Raw genomic sequence first — 21,066 nt, 5'->3', positions numbered from 1 at the left:
TGAGTACACTACACTGCTACTGCTACTACACAGGTGGGATTATGGAAATAAATTGGAATTAGATTTAGATCTTCTTACATTCAGTAACGAAATCTTGCCAAAACCGTGTAATCCGAGCCTGATAGCACCATCAGGTCATGCATATAGGTTACCCACTTTTAAAGGGTTACTAAGAGAGAACAGTCTATAAATTTTCTTAGATGCAATTTCAACAGGCACACCAAACAAAAAGTTTTTAGCGTCGTGTGGGCCTATAATTTACTAAGAAAATAATTTATACTCTCTGGATACTTTGTGCATTTTATAATACTAAATTTTTCCCCCCAGGACGAGATAAGCGTAGACTGCTTAGACTTCAACAAGAAGATTCTCCACACGGCGTGGCATCCACACGAAAGCATCATAGCCGTGGCGGCCACCAACAACCTCTTCATATTCCAGGACAAGTTCTAGCACTAACCCAGGACCACTGTCATACGCTGGACACGCAAGATGGCGGGGATTTAACACGTTCACACGAGGAAATGAGACAGCTATACCATGTAAGATACACTTTATTACTGAAAAAATGATTCAAGACAGTCTATAAAGAGAAGAAGACAGATTTTAACGAACTACATTTCAAATTCAAATAATGAGATGAAAAAAGTCAGGACTCGAAAAGGAAATATAATCCACGCCACTGCCTTAGTTTAACATGTGTGACATGCATATTCAAATATATAGAACAAAATTTTTTTGGCATTGCAATACCGAATATAATGGACAGAAGACAGCGTCCTCATTTATTTTCTTCACTTTATAGACAGTCTGTAACAAACCATTTTTATAGCCCAGCGAAGGGGTCACCACTAGATCTAACAAACATGTTTTCCAATTATTGTGACAGGGGCAAGTCTTGTCATTAAAATATATTACAAGGAAAATTGGGTAACGCGAAAAAAGAATTTAAAACAGCTAGATCATGTATAAATAAAATTTAACAAGATAAATTTGTATGTATAGGATATAAAGTGTAACATATAAAAAGGAAACTTAATAATTGGATAAAATTATAATGTAGTTGTCTATAATTTGGGGTTTGAACGTGTTAAAACTTCTATGAATGCTTCCTAGCTCTTGTAGGGAGGACAGTGATTGGTAGGTATTCGAATAAACAAAAAAATATATGTTAAAGCATATTTTTAATACACAGCTAATGTATGTAGATAAAGTTATGTTGACAAGATATATGTCGTTGTAATGGACATAGGTTTCTCTAAAACCTGCAGTCGACTCCACATGAATATATCAAAATAACGTCATGTAAGTGTATTGGAAAACCGTTCATCGGAAATCCATAGCACCTACCTAAATTGCAGTCTATAATATTTTGCCTGGCAATGTTGCCGTCATATGAAAATAAAATGCTTATGTGAAAATTTTAATTGTCTATTATGGAGATCAATCTCTCTTTATTAATCCAATATTTTTACGGAACCCCAGCACTGGGAATATTATAACAAAACTAGTTTTTGTCCATGGCTTCGCATGCGTGGTAAAAAATACTGTTCCCGTGGGTTTAACTACGGTAGTATTTTTTCCGGTGAATATATGTTTTCCTATGCCCCTCCATTTTTTAAACTAATGTATGTGTACACATTTTTCGATCATTGGTTGAATAGACAAGTAAAAAAATATGGCAAGCAAATTTTCGTGTTTATAATATTGGTATTGGGATACATATTCGTAGTGATTTCGAATATGGATAAAATAAGAAAGTCTTTCGTCCTTTTATACCATTCAACGGCAAAATTCAAGATTCGTTGTCAGGTAATTTATTTTCAACTTGCACATGATAATTTACTAGTCCTCCTTACTTCGGGCCGGGTTATTGTTTACACTGCGGGTAGCTGTCAGTAAGGTCGATTGTCCAATGTATATTAGCCGGTTTTTACAGTCGAAGTTTTAGACCATAGACACTATTGGCCAACAAATATGATTTTTAAATGTCGCTTAGGAAGGAGTCATTTTTCCATAACATCTTTAACTTTTTAATATGTAATATAGTCAAATATTAAAAACAACATTTTAATTATATTATGCAGTCAAAATTATCATCTCATAGGTACACTTACAGAGTTTTTTTTAATAAGTGTAGGATATTCCAAGAATGTTGAAACATCACATATTTCTATACTTTGTATTGACAGCTACCATTGCAGTATTGTTGAATCGCGGCGTATCGTTGGGAATACTGTAGAGTATGATTAAGATAGGTATGTTCACAGATGCAATTAGTAAATTTTGAATGGATGTGGAGATGTAACTCGGCTCAAAACCGTTTCGTAAGGTCACAAATCATTATATCGCTTGTAATTCTAATTTCCGTTGTATATATATAGTGATAGTGAAATTGAACATCGTCGATCTCACTCATGTAAATTGTAATGAAAAGGAAAGAACTATATGTTGCGCGTGACGTAACATTCTTTTAGACCATAATTTTAATTTGTGACATTTGAAAGTACGAACAATATAGTATATCCTCAAGATCGTTTTATCGTAAAAATCGAAATCGTGAGAAATCCTAGGCTGCTCCCCAAGGACCTACATGTTCAATTTCAGCTTTTTTCGCCAACTAATTTTAACTGTGCGTTGTCTATTAAAATCTAGATTTTTTATCTCTTCCGTTTACAAGCTAATAGACAAGTCGAGATTTGAGTTTACGTCAGTTAGATATTGGATTAAGTAAAGAACACTTGGAATCTTACTAGTCGAAAATTACCATTGCCTCTGTGATCAGTACCGTAATAAACATAGTGTTGACGTATTATTTCCCACAAAGCTCAATGATATGTCGTCCATCTTGTTCCATAGATAATACTGACGATTTTTAATGTTACCAGTGATATAAACTTCCAGTTTCAAACATTTTGCCTCACGATACGTCGCGGCATTTAGTTAGCTAGTTACTAAGAATGTTGAAGGTATAACAGTTTTTTTAATAGTTAGAGTATCTTTAACTTAACTGTGAAGAAATTAATATTTCGTGTATATTATCACTACTTAATCTGTCGTTCGCATATAATGCTTAGGGAAATTTGGATCGTATATGTTGGTTTAAAACATATACGTTCGGGTGTTATTCATTATTTTTCTTCTTCAAAGGTGAAGTAAATATACTCCCACTATTTAAATTACTGTAAATAATTCTCGATAATTTATACGCTTTTCATACTTAAGGTTCTAAGCGATATAGTATTTTATTGTTTAAATGAATACCACAATGAAGTGATGCTTTGTTCACATGAGATTAGTTAGGAATAATAATGGTGTGACAAACTATCGCTTACAACGTGAAATGTATGTCAAAAATATATGGAGATATACGTATTTGTATACAAATATAGCGATGAAGTGATTGTACATTTTTGTATCGACAAATGTGTAAAAATAACGTTGCTTTTAAATCATTTTGATTGTTGTATCCGTAATTTATATTTTTGATTTGATAGTTACCATACATTTTGAGTTGTAAGCGTTTACAAATTGTATTACAGCACTCTGGGTCCTATTTGGTGGTGTCGAATTTGGTTCGTGTAACAATTTTGAAGTAGAAGAGAGTATTTTGAAATGTACAAGCTTGTGAATTCCTAAATTGTGAGACCTATTTATGCAGTTAAGAAGAATATTTCTTTTTGATAGTTTGTTTCTGTATCAAAATGAATGTTTCTCGTGAAAATAATGGCCGTCTTTTTTGAACAGCGAAAAATGTACAAAATATTAATGATATCTGTTCTCTTTTATTGTATAAATAGACTCATCAATAATTGATCCGATCTCATATCGTATTGATCGAGTCAAAGACTTTGTTTTCCTGAGAGTAGTGTTCGAGTCGTAAGTTGTTCTGTTCCGATGACATGTATCGATGTAATTTTGTGAGAAACACTGGTTAAAATATGTGGACATATCTTTGTCATAGATTTGAAGAAAAAGTCTGATTATACAGGGGAGTAGAATGATTTCCAAAAATTATATCGATACATGTAGTCTTATACCCGAAGATGGCTAAGATCGTTTCGAATATGACAGACTATTGATTTTTGACTGTCATTAAGTATTGAGCTGCGAACTATTTTTTGCAATAGTCTAAAAATCTAACGGTTGTCATATTTGTTGAAAAGATACATTCATATTATACGTAAAACATTGGCAATGTCGCGGAGCTGAATCGGTGTCACGTTGATCTAAAACTGACAGTATAAATTAGCTATTTTCTTCTATATAGCTAATAGCTGACTTTCTAATGTGAGAAACCTTAATTATCGAAATATTTTTCGGTCCAATATAGCTGTCACTGCTTTGCATGTGAAAATGACAAGTGAGAAAACGTAATTACCATTGTTTCTCACTGTGAGAAATTTATTTCCCAGTTTTTGTTGACGTGACATCTATTAGCTCTAAAGCGACCTTTTCGCCAATTTCCGTTCACAGGCCCGTGCCTTACCGTGTATGTAGTTTTGTTAATCATACTTTATTTATTATCTATTTTTTAATATTTGTGATCGTTTTTATGAACTCATAAATAGTTTGATTTTGAGAAGTATTCGCGGATGGCGGAATTTACAATTATGAATTACAAAATGAAATAGCATTGAGTGTCTATGCGTATAATGATTTAGGCATGTGATTACTTACGGAAAAATATTGTGATTTTAGTTCATCTACGTGCGTATGTTTAAGAGAAGCAGTAATGTAAATATATAGAAAACGAATGGAGGCCTGAAATATAGAATATTTTGTCACAATTATAATTAATGTACAGAGTTATATATATTTGTACTTTAATTGGGTTAAGCTTGATACGGTAAATTATGTTAACGTTTTTTTTAAAATGAAATGCGATTTTCTTGGTCTTTGGATTAAAATTTAGAGAGGACAATACTCGCTGAAATAATTTAGTTCAATGAATAACGTAGTTGTTGCGTGTGAATTACGGTATCAATTAATGCTTAGTGTGAGAAAAAAAAATGTAGCTTCATGTTAGAACGGTATATATATATGGTCGAACAATTACATGTGTGAATGAAAAACTATTTTAAACGTTATCAGCGAGTACTGTTCCTTCTCATTCGATATGTGATTCAGGCACTTCCATAGTTTTTGTTAGTTTAACGATAATCTCCGTTTTTTATGTTGTTCGATTTTGTATGGAATGTGTTAAGTTTTAGTTTTTTTTTTGTCATGGGGCCCGGTCAATTCCTCGTGTGTTTTCGCATACAAGCTGGAGTTATTTGTAAGTAAAAAATATGTGATAATTGAAATGCCTCCGCGTTACGGTTTAATCCATTGCTTCACAAGCAATATTAGCATAGGAATTGACAGTCCCCGATATCAATGTAAAAATGAGAATTTGTAGTGTAAACGTGTATAGAGAGTGACTGAAGGAATGACAGGCGAGCGTCTTATTTAAGTCTAGTATATAGTTAGGAAAAACTGTGAAAGCGCAGACTTTGAAAATATAAAAATACAATCAGTTTTTTTTTCTTTTCTGTAAAGAGGGATCAGCGAGGTTTGCGTGTTAAATGCCCGACCAATATACGAGGTTTTTCTATTACTAGATATTTCGACGCGAATTTAGTTATATAAAATGGTGAAATTTAATTAACACAATGTTGCTAGTTTCTCATCTCAATGAGTTTTATTCGACTTGACTTAAACTTTGTAAAGATTGAGATCATGGCAGTTAATTGAAGATACCTCGATCATTGGGCGGGCATTATAAATGTGATATGTCGCAATATGCGGTGTGTTGTCCATTAGTCGGCTGGAGACCTCTAGCGAGATGACAATGAAACTAGCCAGTTCATCCCGCGCCTCCTTAGCCCCGCCAAGGCGATTGCAGATAGTATTTTAAATTATACATGCCCTTTGTTCCATTAAAGGCGGACCTTTAATCTCTTCTCTTCTCTCTCGCTCGCGTATTTTTATATACCATACTGTTAACTGAAACGTGTAATGAGAATTGAAAATAAGCGAGAGATATTTTATATGGGTTAATGTTTGTCAGAAATGAGGCGGTAAATATAAGCTAGCTCAGTAAGTTTCTCATGTGTTTCTCGGTGGTTTTTAATCCAATTGTATCGGGTTTAGAGTGTTCACGAGACGTCATCACTAATTTAATCACATGCACATCCGAGAAACTTATAACATGCCAGTAAGAAGCATATTAAAAGCCATTTTCATTGGTTGCTAGAGAGATGGGGCCATTACACGAAAAACTGAGATTTACGTGTTTCAAATCTCTCTAATAAACTAAAGACCACTTAAAATGGGCAAAATGTATACAAACGATAGATTTACTATGAATGTGTAGATTCTGCTAACGTTAAATATGCGTAACGTTAAAACTAGTTCTTATATATACGCAATAAGAACTACTTTCACCTGAATCGAAACCCAGCTTTGCGACCAAGCAATATCTAATTGTACTCTACTATACTCTATATCATATTTATACTTGCCAATAAATAACGAACAAACTTTTTTATACGAAATCGTGTAAATCATGGTAGTTTTTGTATTCTGTTCCATAGGTAGATATGCTCAAACATTGATTAATTAGTGCCATGAATGTAGGAGGCGCGGGCGCAGAAGGTTGTTGAATCAAAATATTTCCTTATAATATAAATTTTTATATCTGAATTTGGTGTTTCATTTTATTGTTGATAAGTTGCCCATTCAAACGATAGGCTGCAATTTTATATTTCCAAAAATAATAATTTATTTATGGAACTTGTATGTACAGTTAACAAAGCAGGATTAAAATGAAAAAGAAACGAGTATTTTAAAGAAATTAACTTTATTATAAATACCCACAAATCACAAATTCATATCACGAGAGATCCTACACTACGGCAATATCTTTTGGTACATTTTAGACCTCTCTTGCTAACCTACTCTATTATACATTTCATTTCTAACACCGTTTTAGAAATACCACAGTCTAAAATTAGTAAACGCGTCTAAATAGCAAGTTGGTTTAAAATCATCGAATATAAATTTCGATACGAAGGAAATCTATATATAAATATATCCAACTTGTAACATAACACATGCATAATCCTATATATCACTCAAAAATCTGTTTTAACAGTAATATACTGTACTATGTAAATTAAAATAGGCATCCCCAAAATAAACAATATACCCCTATATACTATTTTTATATCATCTTAGTTTGAGCGTATCATTACAATGTTCGGTACCTATAATATTTCGTGTACAACATTTATATTAAAATGATCTATCATCCCCAATTTATATAAATGCTAAAACCCTTGGCTTTGGGTTTAGAATACAAATTTCATTATTATCTATCATCATTAATCTATCTTATCTATAAACCACTTATTTATCCCGAACATAACTTTACTATATACATACCCGATTGGTTTTATTAAACTGATTCCTAAAAGTACTTACAATTTATTAAATACGTTGGATGCATTTTCACCAAGTATTAAAAATAATTTGCAATATGTAAGAATTACATAGAATTAATATTATACATGTTAAAGGCAAAAGTTTTTATACTTTTCATAAAATCTTGGTTTTAATTTAATTACACCTCGAGCAGTAAATTGACATGAAATATATTTAAATCCATAAATGTCACTGTCGAAGCTACAATGAACTTAACCAATGGCATTGTAGGTTCATTATTAGTTTTTCCTATATTTAAGTCGCACAAGACATAACGCCAAGGTGACGAAGATCCAAGCTATGGTGACTAGGAAGCCGTGCACCACAGCCGGTTCGGTGATGGCTGAGCCCTTTTGCATGATGTCTCGAAGGGCGATCGAAGGGATTGTGAAAGGCAGCGTCAGGGCGAAGAGCCTTAGACCACCTGTCATGGCTTCTAGAGGCCACATTATACCTGAAAAAGATAAAGTTTTGGAGAAAATTCTGCAGTGGAGTTGAGGTGAACCGTGGGAAGTATATTAATGAACCACGGGTAAATAATTTGAATAGCGGACCACCTAGAGGTGAACCATGAGTCAGAAAGGATTAGAAGGTATTAAGAAAGAAGTGAAATATCCGCTGTTTTATTATAATACTAGTTTTATTTGGTTAATAATAACAAAATTAATAACTTACTAAAATTTCCAACACCATATAGAATAGGGAACATTGTGTCAAACAAATTCTTGATAAGAACTAGTTCATCCATATATACGAACGCACACTAAATAAACGATAAACCTATATAGAGGTAACAATTTTTTTTTCATCTTCCTCGGTCAATGCTATTCTAGAAATCGGTGGAAGCAAAACTGGGAAAGACTTGCCTATCACTAAAAATACTTATAAATATATTTACCACACAGCAGAATCATAGGGTAGAAGCTTCCCGTAGCCACGAAGAAGGCAACGCTGTAGCTATCACAGTAGATAGATAGCAGGAATCCGTAGCACATGCCACTTAGACCCTGCAGGTATAGGAGGATCCCTATTGTCAACACGGAACCCTTGGATGGCAGGTCGTAGGGGCCCCATGCAAGGAACATCATTTCTGCCGTCTGAAAGAAGATACATTTAATGATAAAAGGTGTTAGTACAGATCAATAAATTAAAAATTTGAAGAGGGAAAAAGTCATGAGTTAGTATAAACCATATAAACTAAACATTTTCAAGCCGAAGGCATGTGGATTTTTATCGAAATCTTCGAGGTTTTGAACAAAATTAGAGCAAACTGCGTACGGCTGTTGAGATATATTTGGTGATATGCGTGAGTGTAGTCTAGCTGTGAGATTAAGTGAAGAGTTCGAACGGGAAAAGACTCTTGTTGCGCGAGAGGAAAAGCCTCTAGCGCATTCTATAATTTTCTTTCGATCCCATACAGATCGATCAAGGGCTATAAAATGGAGATTCTTCTCATAAACATGGTCTTCCTTCGAGGTTCTCAACTCTTAGCTCTGTCTACCATCTACTCGTACATATCCCAACTAACCTGGACGAAGATGACAATGGACTGTATGAGGATGTGTACGTTGAGCATCTCAATGGCCTTGACGCCCGCCACCGCGCTGCGCTCCCACACGCCCTCCAGCCGGTCCCCGATCATGAGGGTCGACGTCACGATGCCGGATAAGAAGAACACGATACTGAAGGGAGATGTGGTGAAATTATTTGATACCTACATACCGCCCCAAATAGTTAAACAGACGAATGTGACATTTTTTATTAAGATGTTGTATACATGTTCGGCATCAGCAAAGAAAGACTATTCCAAATATGAATACTCATTGTCATATCTTTTGAACTATCGCGGGTAGCATAGCTGGACATTAGAAAAAATCTCATACTAAAAATTACCTCCGGATTTTATACTAAATCATGGATTTTTTACAAAATCTTTTTTTATAGGTACGAATTTTAAAACGAATCACACGAAAAGCAATTTCTTGTAGCGTCCATTGCTAAAAAGGTGGAGTAATTAGTCTGTCGAAGACCAGTACCACGTGAGTACCAGTTCATAAGAATCTATTTTCTGTGCTAGTTAAAAAAAAAAGACTTACGTGATCATAACTCCTGGAGCCATGAACGCAACGATTTCCGGATCCTCCTTGCCGTAAATTGGGTCGTGGAAAACAGCTGGAATCTGCACAGAAAATACGTGTTAGATTCCTTTTTATCAGAGGTATATAAGGACTGCTAACTACTAATGTTGTCTATTCTAAGCTTAAATCCTAAGACCATAGACACAGTTGCTGGGTTCTATGCCATTATGCACAATGTAAGATCTAATAAAAATATTGTAAAAGCGAAGTCACACGCGTATGTACCTACTCTGTCCAGCTATTTGATAAACTTGGGTAACTACACTTGGGTTCTTGTTTGTAATGGTAACTAACAATTGTCTGTGTTAGTTACCATTCAACATAGCATTCATTCATTCGAGCACCTGTAAATTTTTAAAACTCTGAAATTGAGATTTTGAAGAAGTGATCGATTGTAACAATTACAGATCAAGATTGTAAATGTAGATGTGCCTATTATATTAGTTACTTTGTAATTTTGATAGTAACATAGTTAGTTGTCCATAGGTAATTCGTAAAAACATTGTTACGTTATTACTTCTGTTTAGCCTGTACTGTGCACATCAGAGATCCCTACATGGGATAAGTCCGTCGTTGTACTGTATGTAGCTTTCTTGTATTAATTTTGATTAATGTGTTTATTTTTGTGCAATAAAGTTATTACAAACAAGCAAACATTTTTCTATTTGTATGTAAGTACTCATTTTCTATACTATACCTAGAGTGTATTGCATTGAAATGGTGGTAAAATGAAAATATAAAAATAATATTCCTTTTGAAATTATGTGTGTATGATTTACCTTATTTTATGTGACAATGATGCAAGCTGAAACTATACATAATATACAAATAAAATAATATATATAAATATATTAAATTGATACATATTACAACGAAGCATATTCATATATGGTGGAATAACAATTTCTTTTTAGAAAATTAAGTATAGTAAAATAAATATTATTAAGTACGTTACGTATACAGAAGCCATATAAGGCTTAAAAGCTGAGATTATTAGTTGTTTATTTCGTAAATATAACATATCAAAAGGTCGTGAAAAGGTGTTATTTTCAATATTTTTTGAAAAAATGCCTACAATAATGATACATAAATTTAATTTAGATCTATAACTTACCTGGCCCATTCTGTCATTCTTCCCACACGCTCTCATAGTCCTTTTTGTGAAGTTTTTGTAAGCTTTCAACAGCTGAACCTTGATGAAGTTAGCTATGTTATGATCTGAAATAATTATTATTTTAATGGATTTCTTTATACATGTCACACATGCCTTTTGAAAATTACCTATTTTTGAAAATAATAATGAAATGAAAAAAATTCTGGAATCGAGCGCGAATTGAACCCGCGCCCCTGTCTATCCGGGACAATGCTATTCAATAAATAATTATTTTATTTGTGATTTTATTGTCTCTTTATTTGTGCGGCTTAATAAACGAGTTTCTTTTTGCTTTTTACCAAATCCCATTTTAAATGGGGTTAGCGCATAATGTTTTTTCTTCCACAAGCGTCCCCTAGTGATACCTTATTTTACTTAATTTATTATTTTTTTTAATGACACGAGTCTATAATTTATATTAGAACCAAGGATTTTAACCAGCTTTATATTTAACAAATCACGTTAACAATGTTATTTAAACAAGAGAAGAATTGATTATAGGTGCAGTCAACAGCACATCGACCTACCGAAAATTATTGAGGTCTATTACCGTCGCTCAGAGTTCCAATCAGGGTAAATTGGCACGCACACAGGATACACTTTTGAGAATATAAGTGAAGTTAATGCTGAAAGCACAGGTTCATCACGTAGAAGGAAAGAAGACAATGAAGGAGTGAAAGAGAAAGTACTCACTGCTCATATCAAGCCACACGTCGATATTGCTGTCGTCCACATCATCTTCAGCCAAGTCAGAGTCCTGTATTCTGTTGCTGAGGGCCTCACTGAAGTTGGTGCTAAAGTGGAGAGAACCATACACTTTGCCATTTTTCACCGCGTCCTTCGCTTCGGTTGCCGAGTCGTAGAAGAGCTGTGAAGTTTTATTGAAATTATTAATCATCACCATATGTTATTTTATGGCTTTGGATCCAGTTAAATCCAGTTAAATCTGTCTGGTTATAAATATGCTACTTTATTGGCGCACCAATAAAGTAGTATATTTATATGAATCTAGATAAAATACGAAATATCATATCTCTAACAGTAAAATTTCCATGTGAAGAAAATGGACTTACTGGAATAAGTTCTTTCTTTCTCATTTCCTCCAGGAACCAGCAACTCGTCATGTATTGTTGACATCTCTCGTCTTCCAGTATTGTGATGTACTGTACGCTTTGGTTTTTGCAAATGTCTAAGCCGTCTGAAAGTTTAAAAAAAAAATATATATGTATATTTTCGAAAAAAGAATATTAGGTAATATTCTTTTTCGAAAATATAGTAATTATTTAAGTTACTTATTCATCTTTGGATCACAGATACATATGCGCACTAAATTTTAAACCAATGGGTTCAGTAGTTTCGGATTTATAAGAGTTCCGTTTATTCCTTTTGAAATACGGAACTCTAAAAAAGTAGATCAATATTGACAGAGAATAATAGTCAAACATATTTACATGGTGAATGCAAAGCTTCCTCGTTGACCACTCCTATCTGAAGGTCTCGAGGGTCGTGGCCGATGGCGGAGAAGAAGGCTAACACTTGGATGATGGGGAACAGAACCGCGAACACTAACCCCCTGCAAAGTAAATGGACAGATAAGTGCATTTTAAATATTATTGCATAGGCATCATAAAGCAAATACAGAGAGATGATCTATTGGAATTTCTGTCTCTTTTTTCTGTCTTTTATAATTTATAAGTCTTGTCTATGGTTATAGTCTATTATACAATAGATGCACGGCGTCTGTGTAAAAAGTGATTGTCGCTATGCAAATCTTGATAAACTGAATCTTTCTCTAAATATGCTCACGGCAAAAATCACCTCGATCCAACGCTTCGTTTATGGATGTTTATCTATATATGTATTTGTTATAAATTATAGTATCGTTGAGTTAGTATTCCATAACACAAGTCTCGAACTTACTTTGGGGCTAGCTCAATCTGTGTGATTTGTCCTAATTATATTTATATTTATTTATTCACATTTATACTGAATGTGAATGAATTTATATGAAAGTTTATATTTTTCGATCATTATCTCATCCATAATGGATCAAGTGAAACATTTTTTACAGGGTTTGTGGAAAATAAAGTTTGGAAATTATGTAATCCGTCCTGAAATATTCTTACCCAGGATTCCTCGAGAACTGTTGTATGCTCTTGATAAAAACCGCTTTGTATCTAGATTTGTAATTGCTGACGTATTTAAATGGCTTTGTACTTGGCGTTAGCACCTGCAAGTATACATAACATAACATTATTATTAAGTATACATAACATTATTGTTTAATCATATATTGATTAGGTTCTCGTGCACTGAGAAATGAATGTTTTCCGAAGCCAGATCACCACCGATCTAGTGGTTAACCATAACGGTTCGAATCCTACTCATGCCACATGAGTTTTGTATACCAATCTGACTCGTGTTTTCATAGACCACCACTTGATCCCGTATAAAGGAAAATATCCTGAGGAAGCATTTGATCTTATATGACTTTTAGCATTAATTTAGCCAACTTCTAAGTACCACTAAATATCTAGTACGGCCAAAACAAATTAAGTTTTTGTTATCAATGTAAGTATCTAATCTACAAATGTACTAAAAACCCAAAAGATAAAAAATGTATTTTAAAAACACAGTTGAAATACGCGAACTTGTGTAGGATCGTCTAGGATATCATATTAATTATTTCTTAGTCAATATTTCAATCGATCGATTGACGTATTAATACATGTATGCTGCTATAATTACAGAAATAAAAACTTAATTCTACAAATAACTCAAGAAAGAATTATTACGATCTAGGTACTACAAAATCGAGGCAGAAGGTAAAACCAATCGGGTTTTATGATTGAATGACAATTAGTAAACCAGTATTATTATGATCTGTCTAGTGATCTTATTAGATGCAATGCGTAGCGTTTAAGCGCATGTACTGGTTCATACAAACTTAGTCAAAACTCTTTATTTGATTTTATGGTAAACTTACGTCAGTGCTACTGGTGACCACAGTTAAATCTTCTCTGGACTCATATGGGACGCTCTCCACCGCACTCACTGCCGGCTCCGGCACCACATCTGGGGTTAGGGCTGCGAGAGGAATCATATTAAATACTTTTTAAATTCTGTATGTTATGTAGGTAAGTCGCATAAAATTAGCTGTTAAACTCTAGAGCATAGAGTAAAATCATTGTCTATGAATTTCTTTTTTTTTTCAAGAGCGTAAAATAAAAACTCACACAAGATACTCAAAAAGTAAATTCTTCGTTTAATTAGTTTATTTAAGTGGCCAGTAATTTAATTGGTCAAGATTTACAGGCATAATACACTAATCTTAGAATGCTTATTTACAATATTGTTGCTGTATTAATTCTATCTATTGTTGTTAATTTCACGCAATCGAAGTAAAAAGCAGAGTAAAGTATTTCGACAGTTTACCGTCGGCGTAACTATTCAATCTTGCCTATGCCTTGGGTGGATAGTCACGCCTCATTTAAAATGCTTCGCTTTAGGTGCTATATTGATACAATGTACTATTAATATCACTCCAACGAAAACAACATTTTCTTAACTTTATTTACACGTCTTTTTTAAAACTATTTTTGAGAACAGGTCCAGGGAGACCGAGGAAGAGTTATGCAAGCCAACTGAAAGAGAAGACAGGCGTCGGGTCGTATCGAGACCATAAAAGACAATCTGGTTAGGTGGGGTAAGCTTGACCAGTCTCAGAACATGTGCGATTGTGGCTTCTGCCCACAATCGATGGCTCATGTCCGCGCCTGTTCCGAGTGCCCAAACCTGTACTCGGGCTGACTTAATGGCAGCTTCCGATGAAGCCATCGAAGAGGCTCGATTCTGGCCAGAATATATTTAGGTAGCATTCAATAGAGCGTTGATTTGCCATCGACACGCAAAAAATATAAGAAGCTCTTATATAAGAAGAACAAAACACTTTCTGGACAGAGTGTACTAACTGGATCTCCTCCTAGTCGGTTGATTCTGCGACTGTTGTCGGAGCGCCAGCTTGTAGAAGGCATCCTCCAGGGTTTCGCAGTCGAACTTTCTCAGCAGGTCATTGGGAGCTTCCTCAGCCAACAGCTGGCCGTCTCTAAGGAGACCGATCTGAAAAAGAAATACTTTATAGGCCTTTTCTTCTGCTTATGGATGGATATTGTTCTTGTGATTATACGTTTTCATGTCAAAAATAATTTATTAACAAAAATGACCCTTAACAACTTCGTGTTCTTCCTGAAAATGAGCGTTTTCTCCAACTCATAGTTAGAGATAACATGCATGGATATGTATATAAGCTGAGGTCCCTTGCCAATTTTTACTTAGGGCATAATATATTTTTTTGTGTTCTTTGCTAACACTGGTGTCACGTTTAATTCAAGTCGACCAAAGATATCTGACATGACTTATACGGTATTTTTTGTGTAAATTAGTTTTAACAAGTGTGGCATATTTTCTCTTCTTCTAAAAGTGTGTATTAAAAAAAATTATATTATGAAAATTTGTATTCTACAGTGCTGATAGGTACTATAGGACATCGTGGTAGCATATAAATAAATAAATTGTGAATTTATGAATATGTATAGCTGTAAATAATATGTAATAATGATGTTACGATGTGAAAATATTTATGGAAACACATTTATCTATGGAAACACATGTTTAGTCAGTATTGACATGCGACTACATGCGAAAACATTTGGAAGTTACATTAGGTAAAATTAACTCAAACTCAAATAACTTTATTGCAGTAACTGTGTAGTACAAGGTGTGGCACATACAATACAATAGTTTCAACAGTTTACCCTTACAGGCGTGCAATATTAGCGTTATGTTACACTTATAATACATATAACACGTTATGTTACACTTATAACTATATTTCTATATATGGGTACGTGCAGTACTTACAAATTAAGTATTCATTACAGTGGTTATATTGTCTGCAATAGATAAGATATTTCATATACTTCCAAAAATTTAAGGTTTATTTTTTAAGCTGTGTTTATGTTTTGCAACTCTAAAATGGAGGCTAAATGGGAGATTCTTCTCATTATTGAATATAAATTCCATCAATAACACATCAAAATTTGGCATTTGACTTTCGCAAATGGGTCCTAGGTAGAGATGAAAATTGCCAGGAATATTTCCAAGGAAATTTTTTTTTTACTCAAAATGACAATATTTATATACACAGGCCTTACGGAACACGGCATTTTTATTTTATTATTGTATATTTATATTGTCTGTAACTTTTATGGTCTTTTTATGTTACTAACAATTTTTACACCAATTTTTCAATGTAATAAAAAATAGTTTTAATGTTTGTAACATTAAAACTAATTTATAAGTATTTGAAATGCACTCTCTTGATACCATTTAAAACCCTCATCGATGTTATTGTAAACAAAGTAAACGATTATGAAAAATTCCAAAATTACCGTAACTTTGGAAGTTTTCGCGAATATTTTGACGACCTCGGTGGCGCAGTGGTAAAGTTCTTGCTACTGAACCAAGAGGTTCCGGGTTAGATCCCCGGTCGGGTCATGATGGAAAATGATCTTTTTCTGATTGGCCCGGGTCTTGGATGTTTATCTATATATGTATATGTAATAAAAATATAGTATCGTTGAGTTAGTATCCCATAACACAAGTCTCGAACTTACTTTGGGGCTAGCTCAATCTGTGTGATTTGTCCTAATATATTTACATTTATTTATATTTTATATTTATTTCTCGAAACATTCCTGGAAACTTTCAAAGTTACAGAAACATTCGGTAATTTTCACCTCTAGTCCTAGGGTCGTTTGCCACAGAACCGTGTAATCACACTGCGTCTCTTATCCTTCAAACCGGAGCACACTTTGTACCAGGGTCTACCTCTGGTATTGTCTATGTGTAAAAAGCTAACATACCCTGTTTGCTTGCCGCGTCTCATCGATGTAGTGTGTGGTTATGATAACAGCGGTGCCGCCTCGCGCTATTTCCACTAAGAAGTCCCATATCCTGAAACAGGCGTTTTATATAGTTATTCCTATATCCATATAATCTACAAAGAGGCATATAGGATCGATAATGATGAATGTAATCCTAAAGCTTCAATAGGTATAAGTTTTTTTACTAAACAAGCATTTATTTTCGTCAGAGAGATCTGTGTTCATTCAACGCACACAAAAATATCATGTTCGTGAAGTAAACCACCGTGCATATATAGCGTGCTACTTAACCCTCATCGGAAGCCGATCCTAGGTGAACCATCACGTCTTCAATATAATGCATTGTCATCCATACTAAACGAGTATACAACATTTCAGCTCAATTCTAAAGAATATATTTAATCAAAATCTTTAATTTGCTAGATTTGGCCCACCCATGGGATCGAACCCGGGACCTCCAGCCGTCCTTAGGCTACAAGCGCCGCCTTAATGAATCAGCACCAGACGAGATGAACGTAGAATAACAAAACACACATTGTTTACATAAACTCTTAACCACAGTTTCCTTTTCAGTCTGAGAAACACAATGGACGGACACACGGACGTTGCGTAATCAGATTCGCTTGATATACTTATCAATCGATTGTTAAGGCAATGTCGCTTCAATTATAAAATGACGTAATTATTCCCATTGAATTTCCTGGGTAATTTTCTGGGTTCTAGTTTAAAAGGGGATCTATCTTGTCATACTATTTTTTCTATTAGTTGAATGCAACTAGCGGCCCACCCCGGCTTCGTTTGAGTTAAAACATAATAAATTATGCACCTAAACCTTCCTAAGGAATCAACTATCTATTGGTGAAAACAACATCAAAATCCGTGCTGTAGTTTTACAACAGACGCGTTGTGTAGACATGTTCGGATATCAGAAACAAAACATCCAATCTGCGTTCCGGCAATAGTATAAGTACAACTTCTTAGATTAAAAATTTATAGTTAATAATATAATTTATATACTTAAATATAGTTTATATACTGTGAAAGCCGGTGCACAACGACTGCGTATGCAGCACAGATTGTACGCAATGCGTGCAGTAGTGTTGCATACGCATTCAGTGTGCACACCATAAATATTTCTCATAGGAACTGTGTCAGGTCACTACAATAGCAATTGTACGATAAAATGTATCGATGTTTCGTAAGCAGCATTTTCTTTTGCTAACTTAGATGTTTCGAGTTTGAGATGCTGTCTTTAGTAACCACTTGCCACAGGTCAGACATAACAATAGTTTTTTGGACACTAACTGATTACTTATGTACCTTATTCCTAAATTATTGTATTCTCATTTGAATAAGTACTTCAAAAGGACATAACAAATTAAAAGTCGTAAAATTACTCTTGTAATTTTACGTCAAAGTATGAAAGGAACTGTCCAAATCGTAAATGATCTAAATGTCAAAATCATAATGAATTACAGTCAGAATTCCATGATTACAGCAGTTGAAGGGATGGTGATTGTTTGTAGGTAAGTCTGATATACTTTTGAACAACATTATGAAGGTAAATATTGTAGTAGTCAACCAGCGATAATTTGAGTTATTGAAATAATCTAATAATCAAAAACAAGTATGACTAATGTGAAAGTTATCATTCAAAACTTTGGACCCAGAATTTTAATTTATATTAACTTGATTGACAGTACCTACCTGTACCCAAGAAATGAACAATATGTACCATTGTACCATTGAATATGTATAGTATATGATGTGACTGTTAGAGAATGTTAATTACATGCAGGAAATAACGTCACTTCATGAATTTTTTTGGCTTTTGTATACGGTTTTTTTTTCGAACTGAAAAAGGTGTAAAAAGTTCGTGAGATCGTTGAAAGATGCTCTGAAATAATTATAAAAATTGTTCAATGTCGTCTTTGCAAAAATCTGTTTTGACCACACATGATCGTGCAAGTGTACCAGTGTGTTGTTATATCGTCCACTTTTTCAATGATTAATGAAATTCAATGCCATGTGATGGTAGTCAACTCAGCCTGTACGCCTTTATCAACAGGGGTGGCATACGCCCGTTGCTGACTTTGTGGCCTAGGGACTTATGCCACAATACCTGACCATAACATTGCTGTTTAGCGGCAGAAATATATATGAGAGTGAAGTACTCACGCAGACGACAGAGGTCTACCTCTGGCGAAGGTATCTCCATACTCTTATACAGGGTTATTGGTATCGATTCTACATATCTTTACTCTATGTAATACCCAAGCAACGCGAAACAGTACAGTAGCGTTATGAAGCGGAATCGAACATAGAGTTAACGTTTTACAGAAACGACATTAAAACTAAATAAAAAGGACTTTTTTTTATTTATTACGTTTAGACAAAAGTCGTAGAACAAAAGATGCTAGTCTCTATGTACCTTATGCGCCTTTGGAAGGTTATGCGTTAGATACCAGTAACCAGCTCTTGACCTGCGGTTTTGACGCACCTCTTCTCTAATCTAAGTGTTTTTTTGGTTTCTTACACCGTCATTAAGCGTCGGACTGTTTCTCTTTTGCTCCTCCACTTCGCATGGTCTTCGTTTTTAATGTGTGAATGACTCTACTTTGAATCCCATAGCGGATATAATTTAATTGCTAATATCCAATAATATGTACATAATTTACCTATCTCTAAGCACTGGATCCAATCCCACAGTAGGCTCATCCAGTATCAGCAACTCTGGCTCGTGGACCAACGACGCTGCAAAGGAAACCCGCCTCTGCTGTCCTCCAGATAAGGTCTTCACCATCCGCGAAGCATGGGAAAGGTCTAGAAGGTTCGAGAGGAATTGGAAGCGCTCGTCTAGCTTGTCGTTGGGCATGCCATAGATCCGTCCGAAGTAGTAGACTGCGTCTTTGACTGTGAATTCGCCAACTAGCGCTATGTCCTGGGGGAAGATAAGAAAACTATATTATATTGAAAATTAAGTAAAAACCAAATTAATTGAGGTTTTTATCTATAGTCTCTTTTGTTTGTATATATATTATAATCTTATTGCTGGGCAAAGGCCTCCACTCTCGTCTTCCATAGGTTTTTGTAGTGGGCGATTTTTGAGACAAAAAATGCAATTTTTTTAAACACACAAAAAACATATTCTCGCGAAATTATAGCGTGACAAAAAGGTGACGTCTTAGTATTACGCTGGACATGAAAGTCCAGAACTGTGACGTCACGGACATAAATCTTCATACAGAAAAGAAGAAAAACTAATGAGGACTCACTTGAGGCATGTATCCGATCCGGGGTCCCGGCACGCCGCTCCCCTTCTCCCCTGGTTTCCCCCCCAGCACCCATATGTCTCCACTGTTCAGTTTCCGTCTACCGACTATGCAGGAGAGGAGTGTTGTCTTGCCGCACCCTGATGGGCCTAGCAGTCCGTATCTGTGACGGAAAAGAGTTTGTCAAGATTTTCATTAGAATCAATTAAAATGACTTGCTTCGTGGTGCTTCTCATGAAGGATTTTATTTGGAAAAAATATTCCTAATGACACAATTTAATGCGTAACTACCAGTTTGGTCCGCGAAGAAATTGTACTTCCCGGATGATGATTTTAATTTTCAATATTGGGTATAATGACGCCAATAATTAATTCTCTAACCTCGAAGGATCAATCATATGCACATTTAATATGCTATTTCTTAAAAGGCGGAATAAACTTCAATAGCATTTTTAGAAGTAAGTTAGCTGTGACTGCCTGTGAGGTTTTAGAAGATTTAAAATTAAGATAAAATTAAGATTAAAAAAAAATATATATATTAAATTTTTTATTTTAAATGTTTGTCATATCAGGGACAATCTTCAAAAAATTAAGGTATGACAGCACAAAGGCCAGAATATTACGAAACCTGTCAGCTTTACTGGCACAATGTCAGGGATTCAGAAAACGTTTTCCCTCAATTGTTAATTTTAATTTGCGAAGGTTAAGCAAAGAGACCTTTGGCTTTGTACATAAAATAACCACTTGTACATTACTTTATCCTTTTGAGTGTAAATATTTGCCATCACAGTACATACAATAAAGAGTAACACAAGTGGGTACTTTATACATAATGTAATTACTTAGATCTGTGTAGATAAATGACTTCGCGAATTTGTATATAACAAGATTTCACTTTTTTAACTTACAATATTACTAGCGAACTGGCCTGGCTTCGCACGGGGTCTTTATGCATAAATAAATCTTTTGGAATAAATTTTCTAAATAACAGCCAAAACTCTTACCAAAATCTGTTGGGTAGTTTAAATGAAGAAAGACCTCTACACACTAAGCAGACCCCTTCACATAAGCGAACTTAGATACCGACGCGA

At 34.5% G+C, this 21,066-nt stretch overlaps 2 protein-coding genes across 5 annotated transcripts in view; one reads left to right on the top strand and one right to left on the bottom strand.

The window, feature by feature from the left end:
* The window catches only part of tws (twins), a 31,684-nt gene extending 24,997 nt beyond the window's left edge, over positions 1-6,687 (top strand). For all 4 annotated transcript variants that reach the window (XM_053763706.1, XM_053763708.2, XM_053763709.2 and 1 more), the window contains one exon: positions 328-6,687. In XM_053763706.1, coding sequence (XP_053619681.1) covers positions 328-453 — 126 coding nt within the window. In that variant the 3' untranslated portion in view covers positions 454-6,687. The remainder of the gene's footprint in view (positions 1-327) is intronic.
* Positions 6,688-6,827: 140 nt separating this feature from the next.
* The window catches only part of LOC128680501 (uncharacterized protein), a 30,202-nt gene continuing 15,963 nt past the window's right edge, over positions 6,828-21,066 (bottom strand). Inside the window, exons 3-16 of the mRNA XM_053763703.1 lie at positions 19,979-20,138; positions 19,382-19,644; positions 16,683-16,773; positions 14,730-14,877; positions 13,745-13,845; positions 12,885-12,988; positions 12,210-12,331; positions 11,832-11,956; positions 11,452-11,626; positions 10,720-10,823; positions 9,564-9,646; positions 8,996-9,149; positions 8,366-8,564; positions 6,828-7,921 (exon numbers count right to left, since the gene is read on the bottom strand). Of these exons, the coding sequence (XP_053619678.1) occupies positions 7,707-7,921; positions 8,366-8,564; positions 8,996-9,149; positions 9,564-9,646; positions 10,720-10,823; positions 11,452-11,626; positions 11,832-11,956; positions 12,210-12,331; positions 12,885-12,988; positions 13,745-13,845; positions 14,730-14,877; positions 16,683-16,773; positions 19,382-19,644; positions 19,979-20,138 (2,044 nt within the window). The 3' untranslated portion in view covers positions 6,828-7,706. The remainder of the gene's footprint in view (positions 7,922-8,365; positions 8,565-8,995; positions 9,150-9,563; positions 9,647-10,719; positions 10,824-11,451; positions 11,627-11,831; positions 11,957-12,209; positions 12,332-12,884; positions 12,989-13,744; positions 13,846-14,729; positions 14,878-16,682; positions 16,774-19,381; positions 19,645-19,978; positions 20,139-21,066) is intronic.

Source organism: Plodia interpunctella, chromosome 24 (assembly GCF_027563975.2).
Source record: "Plodia interpunctella isolate USDA-ARS_2022_Savannah chromosome 24, ilPloInte3.2, whole genome shotgun sequence".
Taxonomy (NCBI): Eukaryota; Metazoa; Arthropoda; class Insecta; order Lepidoptera; family Pyralidae; genus Plodia; species Plodia interpunctella.
This window is presented reverse-complemented; position numbering and strand designations above follow the sequence as displayed.